This window comes from Lontra canadensis, unplaced genomic scaffold (assembly GCF_010015895.1).
Source record: "Lontra canadensis isolate GAN:19392208 unplaced genomic scaffold, GSC_riverotter_1.0 scaffold146, whole genome shotgun sequence".
NCBI classification, from domain to species: Eukaryota; Metazoa; Chordata; class Mammalia; order Carnivora; family Mustelidae; genus Lontra; species Lontra canadensis.
The window spans coordinates 248,143-263,150 of record NW_022631140.1 but is presented as its reverse complement, the minus strand read 5'-3'; the positions used below and the strand labels follow the sequence as shown (position 1 = coordinate 263,150).

The window sequence follows — 15,008 nt, the reverse complement described above, 5'->3', positions numbered from 1 at the left end:
TATTCTGTGGTTCAAAGTGAGTGGTTCCCAAACTCTTTAGTCTCAGAAATCCTTTATACTCCTAAAAATTATTGAGCACCCCAAAGAGCTGTGATTAATATGGGTTTTATCTATCAATATTAACCATATTTAAAAATTAAAAGAAATTTAAAAAATATTTGTCAACTTATTTAAATATATTACTAATAAACCCATTGCATGTTGAGGTCAGCATTTTGGGGATAAATAGCTTTTTTTCAAAATTTAAAAATATTTGAAGAGTGCCCTGTTTTGTAATTTTTTTCAAATATTTTTTACATTTATTTAATAAAATAACTAGATTCTCATTGGAGAGTATATTTCTGCATTTAATCTTTTGCAATATGTTTTTTTGCTTAAAATATATGGAGAAAATACAGCCTCATGCAGATACATAGTTGAAAAATGAGGAGCATATCAGTAGCCTTTTAAACAAATTTGGGTATTTGCTGTGTCACGACTAATGATAATTTTCTAGCAGGTAGTTGAAGTTTGGAATCTGAAAACACATTAACAAGCATTTCTTATTCTGTTTCATAATAATATTCATTGGTGTATCTTGTGATCTGATAGATCTTTAACCATGCATAAATTTGTAACATCATATTTTGGTTATTTGAAAAATATTGGTTCATCAGTACAAACCTTCCAAGTGATGACACATTTCATCATACATTATCAAAGCATCATCTATTAATATCAACATGGTGTTGTTATGATAGTTTTTAAGAATTGTAAATTTGTCACACAAGAGTAGATATCAGTTTTTCAAAATTCTAGTTTTCACTTGAAAGTTCCAGTTATATCATTAGCAGCAAGTATTGTCAGTTCTTTTCTTTTAAGTAATAATATTTCTCCATTAATTTTCTTTTTTTTGTGGGTAAAGCAATAGAAGTTTATTAAGTGAAGATACAGTAAAAGCTCTTAAGAGTGAGAGAGGTCCTGACAGGATTGCCAACAAGGGCCTTTACAGTTGGTCTTTTACAGAAAGCTAACCAGAGAACTTAAATCCTTTCAGCACCTTCAATGGCTTCTTTCCTTTATAGGGTCTTCATTAATTTTCAAGAAAATGTCTGCTAGATATCCAAGTCTAAAGAATATACTGAGTGAAATAAGTGAAGCAGAGAGAGTCAATCATCATATGGTTTCACTTATTTGTGGAGCATAACAAAAAGCATGGAAGACAAGGGGAGTTAGAGAGGAGAAGGGAGTTGAGGGAAATTGGAAGGGGAGGTGAATGAGAGACTATGGACTCTGAAAAACAATCTGAGGGTTTTGAAGGGGCGGGGGGTGGGAGGTTGGGGGAACCAGGTGGTGGGTATTGGAGAGGGCACGGATTGCATGGAGCACTAGGTGTGGTGCAAAAACAATGAATACTTTTACGCTGAAAATAAATTTAAAAAATTTTTAAAAAAGCAACAAAAAAAGAACTATAATTTTCGTATCTGTCATTCTTTCAGAAAAAAGTGGTTTCCATGAAAAAAATGGCTAGTTCACAACTCAAATGACACAAGTAATTTTTCTCAGAGCTTCCATTATATTTTCATTTGCTATAGAAATGCTTTATTCATATTTCCCATTTCATCACACAGAATATTTAAAATATCATATTGAAGGGGTAAAACTTAATAACTAATTTTTACTTTTTCATAAAAAACACAATTAAATGAAATAAATTGATTGATTTATTACTGTGTCTAGTGGTGAAGGGGATGGTGATTGCTTAGTACAGTTTTATGCTACTAATTTGATTAGCATTAAAGCACCAGGCATTTTATGCAACATTTCTTTTATACCACCAATGAAGATATCAATGAAATAGAAAGATGAATAATGTATTTTTATTATTTTTTTATTTTTTAAAAATATTTTATTTATTTATTTGACAGAGAGAGATCACAAGTAGGCAGAGAGGCAGGCAGAGAGAGAGGAAGGGAAGCAGGCTTCCTGCCGAGCAGAGAGCCCGATGCAGGGCTCGATCCCAGGACCCTGAGATCATGACCTGAGCTGAAGGCGGCAGCCCAACCCACTGAGCCACTCAGGCGCCCCATGAATAATGTATTTTTAAAAGTATTTTTATGAAAAAGAATTTTGAACTCACAGACTCATGAAAATGTATTAGGAATCTTCAGGTATCTATCTGTATACTGCATGTCCAAATAAAGACACTTGACTTAGAGTGATAGAATGCTTTTCACTGCACCATTTTTAAGTAGATTTTATTTTGTTTTTCTTCTTGGACAGTGAGCTTTTAAATAACAGGTTTCGTTCTTACTGTGTAGAAGTTCACAATCTAGGTAGTTTGCTTTCAATTTTGTTTCAATGTATGTGGTTCAACCCATCTTGAAACCAAAGTGCAATGAGCCAAAGTGTTAAGAGCATTTCATTTTCCACTGACCTCATTTCACTGACATCCTGATGACTATGGTTTTGGTCTTTTCTTAGAAATCCTACTGGTTTGGTAAAGCTTTAAGCATTAAGTATAAAGAAGATAAACAAATTATTGACACAATTAGAAGTGATTATTTTGAAGAAGAGCCTGTTGATTTGGTGGCTGGTATTAGGATCCAACATCTATACAAGGTACTGTTTTCTAAGTCTCTTTTCCCCAAAGCACGGAAAGTTAGTTGATGGTGTATAGTAAATGTTTTCACTGGCCATGGCTCTACCCCCCGCATAAGATGTTAATAAAAGTTATATTCAGCACATTAATTGTTTGACAAAATAAAAATGAAAGATGTACAAATAAAGTAAAAACTCCATGTATTTCTCATTTCTTCAGAATGGAATCCAGCTTTGTATTATGATAATGGTGGCTTTTACAGTATTCCCACTATAAGAGCTAATGTCTAGCTGGGACTATGATGATTTGATGTGTAAATATTAATTTATGTTTACAGTTATGGTTTTACTTGTTCTACCAATTATGCATTAGACTATTTGGCTGAATTCTCTTTTGTCCAAACTTTTTTTTTTAAAGATTTTATTTATTTATGAGAGAGAGAGAGAGAGCACAGGCAGACAGAATGGCAGGCAGAGGCAGAGGGAGAAGCAGGCTCCCTGCAGAGCAAGGAGCCCGATGTGGGACTCGATCCCAGGACGCTGTGATCATGACCCGAGCTGAAGGCAGCTGCTTAACCAACTGAGCCACCCAGGCGTCCCTCTTTTGTCCAAACTTTTGGTGAGGAGGTGTTCCTGGGTATATTAGTTTATTTGGATCAATTAAGTGCCCCTATGTAGGCCTTTGTTGCTATAAACTTTGCTCTTAGTACAGCTTTTTGTTATATTCATATGAGCAATTACTTGCAAAAAAAATGAAATGGAGGAATCTGGAAGAAATGGAGGCATTCCTAGAAACATGTAAACTACCAGACTGAACAGGAGGAAATAGACAACCTGAACAGACCCATAACCAACAAAGAAATGGAATCAATAATCAAAAATCTCCAAACAAAAGTCCAGGGCCAGATAGCTTCCCTGTGAAATTCTACAAAACATTTAAAGAATTAATACATGTTCTTCTGAAGCTGTTTCAAAAAGATAGAAATGGAAGGAATATTTCCAAACACTTTTTATAAGGCCAGAATTACCTTGATCCCAAAACCGGACATAGACCCTACCAAAAAGTAAAATTACAGACCAATATTCTGGATGCAAAAGTTCTCAACAAGGTACTAGCTAATAGGATCCAATGGGCAACATTCAAAGGATTATTCATCATGACAAAGGGGGATTTATTCCTGGCCTGCAAGCCTGATTCAATATCCACAAATCAATCAATATGATACACCACATTAATAAAAGAAAGGGTAAGAACCATATGGTCCCATCAATAGATGCAGAAAAAGCATTTGACAAAATACAGCATCCTTTCTTGATAAAAACTTTCTGCAGTGTAGGGATAGATGGTACATACCTCAATACCATAAAAGCCATATATGAAAACCCCACAGTGAATATCATCCTCAATGGAAAAAAACTGAGAGCTTTCCCTCTAAGGTCAGGAACATGACAGGGATGTCCACTCTCACCACTGTTGTTCAACATAGTACAGGAAGTCCTAGCCTCAGCAATCAGACAACAAAAAGAAATGAAAGGCATCCAAATTGACAAGGAAGAAGTCAGACTCACTCTTTGTAGACAACATGATACTCCGTGTAGAAAACCTTAAAGATTCCACCCCAGAATTGCCAGAACTGATACAGGAATTCAGCAGAGTCACAGGATATAAATCGATGCACAGCAGTTAGTTACATTTCTATTCACTAACAATGAGGCAGAAGAAAGAGAAATCAAGGAATTGATCCCATTTATATTTGCACTGAAACCAGTAAGATACCTAGGAATAAACCTAACCAAACAGGTAAAAGATCTGTACTCTGAAAACTGGAGAACACTTATTTTTTTTTAAAGATTTTATTTACTTATTTGACAAAGAGAGAGAGAGAAAGCATAAGCAAGGCGAGTGGCAGGCAGAAGGAGAGGGACAAGCAGACTCCCTGCTGAGCAGGGAGCCTGATGTGGGGCTCGATCCAGGACCTTGGGATCATGACCTGAGCCAAAGGCAGACGCTTAACAACTGAGCCACCAGGCACCCCTGGAGAACACTTATGAAAGAAATTGAGGAAGACACAAAAAATGGAAAAGCATTCCATGCTCGTAGATTGGAAGAACACATGTTAAAATATCTGTGCTACCCAAAGCAATCTACAAATTCAGTGCAAATACCATCAGCGTTTTTTTCACAGCACTAGAACAAACAATCATAAAATTTGTATGGAACTGGAAAAGACCCCAAATAGCCAAAGCAATCCTGAAAAAGAGAAGTAAAGCTGAAGGTATGAAATTCTGGACTTCAAGCTGTATTGCAAAGCTGTAATCATCAAGAGAGTATGTAATGGCACAAAAACAGACACATAGATCAATGGAACAGAATAGAGAGCCCAGAAATGGACCCTCAGCTCTGTGGCCAACTAATCTTCAATAAAACAGGAAATGATATCCAATGGAAAGAAGGCAGTTTTTTCAACAAATGGTGTTGGGAAAATGGGACACATGCAGAAGAATGAAACTGAAGCACTTCCTACACCATACAAAAAAAATAAAATGGATGAAAGACCTAAATATGAGACAGGAATCCATCAAAATTCTAGAAGAGAACACAGGAAGCAACCTCTTCTCCCTCACCCTAATGACCTTTCATCGGACCTTCCCCTTTTACCAGCAGAACACTTTTCCACTCCTCCTCCTGGCCTGCATTGGCTTGGAGTCTCTGCTGGACCCAGGCAGTGGTGGCGGCCCACAGACTCTGTCTGCTCTCAGAGGTGATTAGTCTGGGGAATGCATAAAAGCACTCAGAATACTATCCATGCCCAGTATCATACACTCCCACTCCCCTTCCTTTTCCCTCCCCCTCTCACTCCTTCCTGCCTGCTGGACACATCTCCAAAGGCAAGGGAAACAAAAGCAAAAATGACCTGAACATAATAAAAATTTTTAAAAAATTTACCCCAAAGATACAGATGTAGTGAACAGAAGGGCCATCTGTCAATGGCCACAGTTGCCAGACTGTGGAAAGAGCCAAGATGCCCTTCAGCAGATGAATGGATAAAGAAGATATGGTCCATATATATGATAGAGTTTTGCCTCCATCAGAAAGGATGAATACCCAACTTTTGTGTCAACATGGACAGGACTGGAGGAGATTATGCTGAGTGAAATAAGTCAAGCAGAGTCAATTATCATATGGTTTCACTTACTTGTGGAGCATAAGGAATAACAGAGGACACTGGGTGAAGGAGAGGAGAAGTGAGTTGGGGGGAAATCGGCAGGGGCGATGAAGCATGAGAGACTGTGGACTCTGAGAAACAATCTGAGGGTTTTGGAGGGGAGGGGGGTGAGGGTTGCGAGGGCCTGGTGGTGGGTATTAAGGAGGGCACATATTGCATGGAGCACTGGGTGTGGTGCATAAACACTGAATCTTGGAACACTGAAAAAATAAATAAAAAAAGAAAAAAAATTAAAAATAGAGACTTTAAAAAATGAACTATTAGGACTTCATCAGGGTAAAAAGCTTTTGCACAGCCAAGGAAACAGTTAACTAAAAGGCAAAATACATGTGGTGTGTGTGTGTATACACACACAGACACACAGACACACACACATGCACACTGGAATTTTACTCAGCCGTGTAAAAGAATGAAATCTTGCCATTTGCAATATCATGGATGAAACTAGAGGGTATTACACTAAGTGAAGTAAGTCAGAGAAAGACAAATACCATATGATGTCATTCATATGTGGAATTTAGCAAACAAAACAGATAAACCTACAGGAAAGGAAGGAAAAATAAAATAGGATGAAAATTGAGAGAGAGGCAAACCAGAAGAGATGCTGAACTCTAGGAAACAAACTTGAGGGCTGCTGGAGGGGACATGGGTCGGGGAGATGGAATAACTGGATAGGGCACTGGATGTAATGAGCACTAGGTGTTATATGCAACAGATGAATCCCTAAATTATACCTCTGAACCTAATCAGAAAAGTTTTATGACTTCAAGGAGCTTTACTTGACTATCTTATACAAAGTAGCACCATCTACCAATGTTACTATGATAGGTAATCATTTACAGGTTTTTTATTTCTATGTGTTTCTCCTACTGGAATTTTTCTGTCATGAGAGCAGGAGCTATTTTGGTCTTGTTCATTAATGTATTCATAGTACCTTACACAATGTGTGCCACAAAGTGTGGGCCCACAATAAATATTTGTTGGCTGAAGGGATTGATTAGCAGTGATTTGTTTTAGTAGACGAGGCAGAAGGAAGTGTGTAGGGTAAGTCAGTCTCAGGTTTCTGTCTTTGCATCTACGTGGGTTGTGGTAAGGAATGTGGCATGAGGAATGCATTTTCAGGTATGCTAATGAGTAGTGTTTGGAGTACCTCAAGGAAAGTATAATGTGTGTCCACCATGAAGTTCTAGAACTTAGCAGGAAGACATAGAGAAGCAGACTGTGGTGTTATCAGCCTCAAAACAGTAGCTGGACTGAAGTGGGACTGGATCAGATGAGGAATTTTGTAGACCTACTTTTAAGGTCTCTGCATATATTGCCTTTAAATATTGTTTATTTTTCACAGTTTTATCTTTTTTATGCTTTGGCTTTCTCTTCTTTTGAGATTAATGTTCTGTCATTTGTTCTTTTCTGGATAGTTGATAGACATGCCTGCCCTTTATAAGCAGTAATAATAAACATAAAGCTAGTACTTTTTTTAAATTTTCACAGGAATTCACAGTGGAGAAGAATACCATCGTAGCAGTAAAAAACTTAACTTTTAATGTATATGAGGGTCAAATCACTGTTCTTCTGGGACCTAATGGAGCAGGAAAGACTACCACCTTATCGATTCTTACAGGTAAGTTTTTAGGGTCACCCTGATCACAGATACCATATATCAAACTCTGAAGCTTCTGTGTACCCTCTTGACATTGACATCATTGTTATTTAAGTTATATACACAGTTGTTGATTAATTCACACTCTTCTTAAAGTGCAGAACATTTGTTACAAAGTTTAAAAATCAGTATTTGTTTTTGCATCTCACATGCCTTTTCTTCATAATATGTTGTTCCCATTGGTGAATGCAAATTTTCAATTTAATTTTCAATTCTTATTCATTTATTCTTTCCTTTTCTTTTGTCTTACTTTCCCTTTTATTCCCCTGTCCCCTTAGTAGGAAAATCATTCTAATTCAATTTACATAGTTTTCATTGTAAAATATATGATATATATTCTTATGAATGGATTATTATATATATTAAAAAATTTTCAATCAACAAAACTAAAAGGCAACCTACAGAATGAGAGAAGATATTTGCAAATTACATTACAGATAAAGGGCTGGTATCCAAGACCTATGAAGAACTTCTCAAACTCAATACCCAAAAACCAAAAAATCCAGTCAAAAATGGGCAGAAGACATGAACAGATACTTCTCCAGAGAAGACATACAAGTGGCCAATAGACACATGAAAAAATGCTCCACATCACTAGTCATCAGGGAAGTACAAATCAAAACCACAATGAGATACCACCTTATATTAATTAGAATGGCAAACAAAATAGGAAACAACAAATATTGGCAAGGATATGGAGAAAGGGGAACACTCTTAGGCTGTTGGTGGGAATCCAAGCTGGTGCAGCTATTCTGGAAAACAGTATGGACCTTCCTCAAAAAGTTAAAAATAGAGCCACCCTACAACCCTAGCAGCAATGTCCACAATAGCCAGACTGCGGAAGGAGCCAAGATGTCCTTCAATGGATGAATGGATAAAGAAGAAGTGGTACATATATGTACAATGGAATATTATTCAGCCATCAGAAAGGATGAATATCTAGCATTTACATCGACATGGATGGAACTAGAGGATATTATGCTGAGTGAAATAAGTCAGTCAGAGAAAGACAATTATCATATGGTTTCAGTCATATGTGGAACATGAAGAATAGTGCAGAGGACAATATGGATGGGGGGGAAACAATGGAGTCAGAGAGGGAGACCAACCATATGAGACTCTTGATTCTGAGAAACTAAGGGTTGCAGAAGGGGATATAGGTGAGGGGATAGTGTAACTGGGGGATGGCATTAAGGAGGGTACATGATGTGGTGAGCACTGGGTGTTATATTGAACTGATGAATCATTGAACGTTATCTTAAAAACCAATGATGTACTGTACCTTGGCTAATTGAATTTAAATAAAAAAATTTCAAACATTCATCCAAGATGAAAGATTTTGCACCCTTACCTACCACCTGGATTCTACTATTTTAGTATTTTGCCACACTTGCCACATGTCTATTGATCCCAATTTTAGGCATCTCAAAATTAATTTTAGATGTTAGTATGCTTCTTACTAAATAATTTGATATCATTAACTATAATTTTCTTTTGGTGTAAAACTTTATTATGATGAAACACTTAAATTGTGTGTGTGTGTGTGTGTGTGTGTGTGTGTGTGTTTTGCTAAATTTTGACATGTGCATACATCTCTGTAATCCAATTGCCTGTTAAGCTGGAGAAATTCACTACTATCCCAGAAGAGTCTCACTTTGCTCAAGTGATCCACTTGTAATTCATAGCAACTGATACATTTCAGATGAGGCAATAATTTCATTCATCTCATCACTGTATACTAATAAGCCAGGTGTTTGGGTTTTTAAAAAGGAGTTAAGGTTCATTCATTTATTTATTAATTTAATTTTTCAAATTTTATTTAAATTCCACTTAACCTATAGTGTAATACTAGATTCAAGAGTAGAATTCAGTGTTTCCTTACACCCAGTGCTCATCACAGTGCTCATCACAGAAAATGACCTCCTAATACCCATCACCCATTTAGTGCATCCTCAGCCTACCTCCCCTCCAGCAGCCCTCAGTTCATTCTGTGTAGTTAAAGAGTTTCTTTTGTTTCCCTTCCCCTATTTTCATCAGTTTTATTTCTTAAATTCCACATAAGTGAAATCATCTATTTGTCTTTCTCTAACTTATTTTACTTAGCAAGATACACACTAGGTCCATCCTGGTCATTACAAATGGCATTCTTTTTAGTGACTGAGTAATATTCTATTGTACATATATGCCACATCATCTATACCCATTCTTCAGTTGATTGCCATTTGGGCTCTTTCCATAGTTTGGCTATTGTTGATAATGCTGCTATAAACATCAGGGTACATGTACTCCTTTAAATAAGTATTTTTGTATCCTTTGGATAAATACCCAGTAAGCAATTGCTGGGTTGTAAGGTAGTTCTACTTTTAACTTTTTTGAGGCACCACCATACTGTTTTCCAGAGTGGCTGCATCAGTTTGCATTCCCACCAACAGTGTAAAAAGGTTCCCCTTTGTCCACATCCTCACTAAAATCAGTTGTTTCTTGTGTTGTTTATTTTAGCCATTTAGATGTGTGAGGTGGTATCTCATCGTGATTTTGATTTGCATTTTCCGGGATGCTCAGGTGATGTTGAACATCTTTTCATATGTCTGTTAGCCATCTGGGTGTCCTCTTTGGAAAGTGTCTATTCATGTCTTCTTCCCATTTCCTAACTTTTATTTGTTTTTTGGGTGTTGAATTTGGTAACTTCTATATAGATTTTGGATAGTAACCTTTTTTTTTTAATTTTATTTTTTATAAACATATATTTTTTTCCCCAGGGGTACAGGTCTGTGAATCGCCAGGTTTACACACTTCACAGCACTCACCATAGCACATACCCTCCCCAATGTCCATAATAACCCCACACCCTCCAACCCCGCTCCCCCCAGCAACCCTCAGTTTGTTTTGTGAGATTAAGAGTCACTTATGGTTTATCTCCCTCCCAATCCCATCTTGCTTCATTTACTCTTCTCCTACCCCCTTAACCCCCATGTTGCATCTCCTCTCCCTCATATCAGGGAGATCATATGATAGTTGTCTTTCTCCGACTGACTTATTTCGCTAAGCATGATACCCTCTAGTTCCATCCACGTCGTCGCAAATGGCAAGATTTCATTTCTTTTGATGGCTGCATAGTATTCCATTGTGTATATATACCACATCTTCTTTATCCATTCATCTGTTGATGGACATCTAGGTTCTTTCCATAGTTTGGCTATTGTAGACATTGCTGCTATAAACATTTGGGTGCATGTGCCCTTCGGATCACTACGTTTGTATCTTTAGGGTAAATACCCAGCAGTGCAATTGCTGGGTCATAGGGTAGTTCTATTTTCAACATTTTGAGGAACCTCCATGCTGTTTTCCAGAGTGGTTGCACCAGCTTGCATTCCCACCAACAGTGTAGGAGGGTTCCCCTTTCTCCGCATCCTCGCCAGCATCTGTCATTTCCTGACTTGTTAATTTTAGCCATTCTGACTGGTGTGAGGTGGTATCTCATTGTGGTTTTGATTTGTATTTCCCTGATGCCGAGTGATATGGAGCACTTTTTCATGTGTCTGTTGGCCATCTGGATGTCTTCTTTGCAGAAATGTCTATTCATGTCTTCTGCCCATTTCTTGATTGGATTATTTGTTCTTTGGGTGTTGAGTTTGCTAAGTTCTTTATAGATTCTGGACACTAGCCCTTTATCTGATATGTCGTTTGCAAATATCTTCTCCCATTCTGTCAGTTGTCTTTTGGTTTTCTTAACTGTTTCCTTTGCTGTGCAAAAGCTTTTGATCTTGATAAAATCCCAATAGTTCATTTTTGCCCTTGCTTCCCTTGCCTTTGGCGATGTTCCTAGGAAGATGTTGCTGCGACTGAGGTCGAAGAAGTTCTCCTCAAGGATTTTGATGGATTCCTTTCTCACATTGAGGTCCTTCATCCATTTTGAGTCTATTTTCGTGTGTGGTGTAAGGAAATGATCCAATTTCATTTTTCTGCATGTGGCTATCCAATTTTCCCAACACCATTTATTGAAGAGGCTGTCTTTTTTCCATTGGACATTCTTTCCTGCTTTGTCGAAGATTAGTTGACCATAGAGTTGAGGTTCTATTTCTGGGCTCTCTATTCTGTTCCATTGATCTATGTGTCTGTTTTTGTGCCAGTACCATGCTGTCTTGATGATGACAGCTTTGTAGTAGAGCTTGAAGTCCGGAATTGTGATGCCACCAACTTTGGCTTTTTTTTTTCAATATTCCTTTGGCTATTCGCGGTCTTTTCTGGTTTCATATAAATTTTAGGATTATTTGTTCCATTTCTTTGAAAAAAATGGATGATACTTTGACAGGAATTGCATTAAATGTGTAGATTGCTTTAGGTAGCATAGACATTTTCACAATATTTATTCTTCCAATCCAGGAGCATGGAACATTTTTCCATTCCTTTGTGTCTTCCTCAATTTCTTTCATGAGTACTTTATAGTTTTCTGTGTATAGATTCTTAGTCTCTTTAGTTAGGTTTATTCCTAGGTATCTTATAGTTTTGGGTGCAATTGTAAATGGGATTGACTCCTTAATTTCTCTTTCTTCTGTCTTGTTGTTGGTGTAGAGAAATGCAACTGATTTCTGTGCATTGATTTTATATCCTGACACTTTACTGAATTCTTGTACCAGTTCTAGCAGTTTTGGAGTGGAGTCTTTTGGGTTTTCCACATATAATATCATATCATCTGCGAAGAGTGATAGTTTGACTTCTTCTTTGCCGATTTGGATGCCTTTAATTTCTTTTTGTTGTCTGATTGCTGAGGCGAGGACTTCTAGTACTATGTTGAATAGCAGTGGTGATAACGGACATCCCTGCCGTGTTCCTGACCTTAGCGGAAAAGCTTTCAGTTTTTCTCCATTGAGAATGATATTTGCAATGGGTTTTTCATAGATGGCTTTGATAATATTGAGGTATGTGTCCTCTATCCCTACACTTTGAAGAGTTTTGATCAGGAAGGGATGCTGTACTTTGTCAAATGCTTTTTCAGCATCTTTGGAGAGTATCATATGGTTCTTGTTCTTTCTTTTATTAATGTGTTGTATCACATTGATTGATTTGCGGATGTTGAACCAACCTTGCAGCCCTGGAATAAATCCCACTTGGTCGTGGTGAATAATCCTTTTAATGTACTGTTGAATCCTATTGGCTAGTATTTTGGTGAGAATTTTTGCATCTGTGTTCATCAAGGATATTGGTCTGTAGTTCTCTTTTTTGATGGGATCCTTGTCCGGTTTTGGGATCAAGGTGATGCTGGCCTCATAAAATGAGTTTGGAAGTTTTCCTTCCATTTCTATTTTTTGGAACAGTTTCAGGAGAATAGGAATTAGTTCTTCCTTAAATGTTTGGTAGAATTCCCCCGGGAAGCCTTCTCGCCCTGGGCTTGTGTTTGGAGATTTTTGATGACTGTTTCAATCTCCTTACTGGTTATGGGTCTGTTCAGGCTTTCTATTTCTTCCTGGTTCAGTTGTGGTAGTTTATATGTCTCTAGGAATGCATCCATTTCTTCCAGATTGTCAAATTTGTTGGCATAGAGTTGCTCATAATATGTTCTTATAATTGTCTGTATTTCTTTGGTGTTAGTTGTGATCTCTCCTCTTTCATTCATGATTTTATTTATTTGGGTCCTTTCTCTTTTCTTTTTAATAAGTCTGGCCAGGGGTTTATCAATCTTATTAATTCTTTCAAAGAACCAGCTCCTAGTTTTGTTGATTTGTTCTGTTGTTTTTTTAGTTTCTATTTCATTGATTTCTGCTCTGATCTTTATGATTTCTCTTCTCCTGCTGGGTTTAGGGTTTCTTTCTTGTTCTTTCTCCAGCTCCTTTAGGTGTAGGGTTAGGTTGTGTACCTGAGACCTTTCTTGTTTCTTGAGAAAGGCTTGTACCGCTATATATTTTCCTCTTAGGATTGCCTTTGTTGTGTCCCACAGATTTTGAACCGTTGTATTTTCATTATCATTTGTTTCCATGAATTTTTTCAATTCTTCTTTAATTTCCTGGTTGACCCATTCATTCTTTAGAAGGATGCTGTTTAGTCTCCATGTATTTGGGTTCTTTCCAAATTTCCTCTTGTGATTGAGTTCTAGCTTCAGAGCATTGTGGTCTGAAAATATGCAGGGAATGATCCCAATCTTTTGATACCGGTTGAGACCTGATTTAGGACCGAGGATGTGATCTATTCTGGAGAATGTTCCATGGGCACTAGAGAAGAATGTGTATTCTGTTGCTTTGGGATGAAATGTTCTGAATATATCTGTGATGTCCATGTGGTCCAGTGTGTCATTTAAGGCCTTTATTTCGTTGTTGATCTTTTGCTTGGATGATCTGTCCATTTCAGTGAGGGGAGTGTTAAAGTCCCCTACTATTATTGTATTATTGTCAATGTGTTTCTTTGATTTTGTTATTAATTGGTTTATATAGTTGGCTGCTCCCACATTAGGGGCCTAGATATTTACAATTGTTAGATCTTCTTGTTGGACAGATCCTTTGAGGATGATATAGTGTCCTTCCTCATCTCTTATTATAGTCTTTGGCTTAAAATCTAATTGATCTGATCTAAGGATTGCCACTCCTGCTTTCTTCTGATGTCCATTAGCATGGTAAATTGTTTTCCACCCCCTCACTTTAAATCTGGAGGTGTCTTCGGGTTTAAAATGAGTTTCTTGTAAGCAACATATAGATGGGTTTTGTTTTTTTATCCATTCTGATACCCTGTGTCTTTTGATTGGGGCATTTAGCCCATTAACATTCAGGGTAACTACTGAGAGATATGAATTTAGTGTCATTGTATTGCCTGTAAGGTGACTGTTATTGTATATTGTTTCTGTTCCTTTCTGATCTACTACTTTTAGGCTCTCTCTTTACTTAGAGTACCCCTTTCAATATTTCCTGTAGAGTTGGTTTGGTGTTTGCACATTCTTTCAGTTTTTGTTTGTCCTGGAAGCTTTTAATCTCTCCTTCTATTGTCAGTGATAGCCTAGCTGGATATAGTATTCTTGGTTGCATGTTTTTCTCGTTTAGTACTCTGAATATATCATGCCAGCTCTTTCTGGCCTGCCAGGTCTCTGTGGGTAAGTCTGCTGCCAATCTAATATTTTTACCATTGTATGTTACAGACTTCTTTTCCCAGGCTGCTTTCAGGATTTTCTCTTTTCACTAAGACTTGTAAATTTGACTATTAGGTGACGGGGTGTGGACCTATTCTTATTGATTTTGAGGGGGGTTCTCTGAACCTCCTGGATTTTGATGTTTGTTCCCTTTGCCATATTGGGGAAATTCTCTCCAATAATTCTCTCCAATATACCTTCTGCTCCCCTCTGTCTTTCTTCTTCTTCTGGAATCCCAATTATTCTAATGTTGTTTCGTCTTATGGTGTCACTTATCTCTCGAATTCTGCCCTCGTGGTCCAGTAGCTGTTTGTCCCTCTTTTGCTCAGCTTCTTTATTCTCTGTCATTTGGTCTTCTATATCGCTAATTCTTTCTTCTGCCTCATTTATCCTAGTAGTGAGAGCCTCCATTTTTGATTGCACCTCATTA

General features: G+C 37.3%; 1 protein-coding gene across 1 annotated transcript in view; it reads left to right on the top strand.

Annotated features, from left to right (window-relative positions):
- LOC116859025 (ATP-binding cassette sub-family A member 3-like) overlaps positions 1–15,008 on the top strand; it is a 141,093-nt gene that overhangs the window by 50,616 nt on the left and 75,469 nt on the right. The window contains exons 10-11 of the mRNA XM_032844014.1: positions 2,464–2,601; positions 7,299–7,428. Of these exons, the coding sequence (XP_032699905.1) occupies positions 2,464–2,601; positions 7,299–7,428 (268 nt within the window). The remainder of the gene's footprint in view (positions 1–2,463; positions 2,602–7,298; positions 7,429–15,008) is intronic.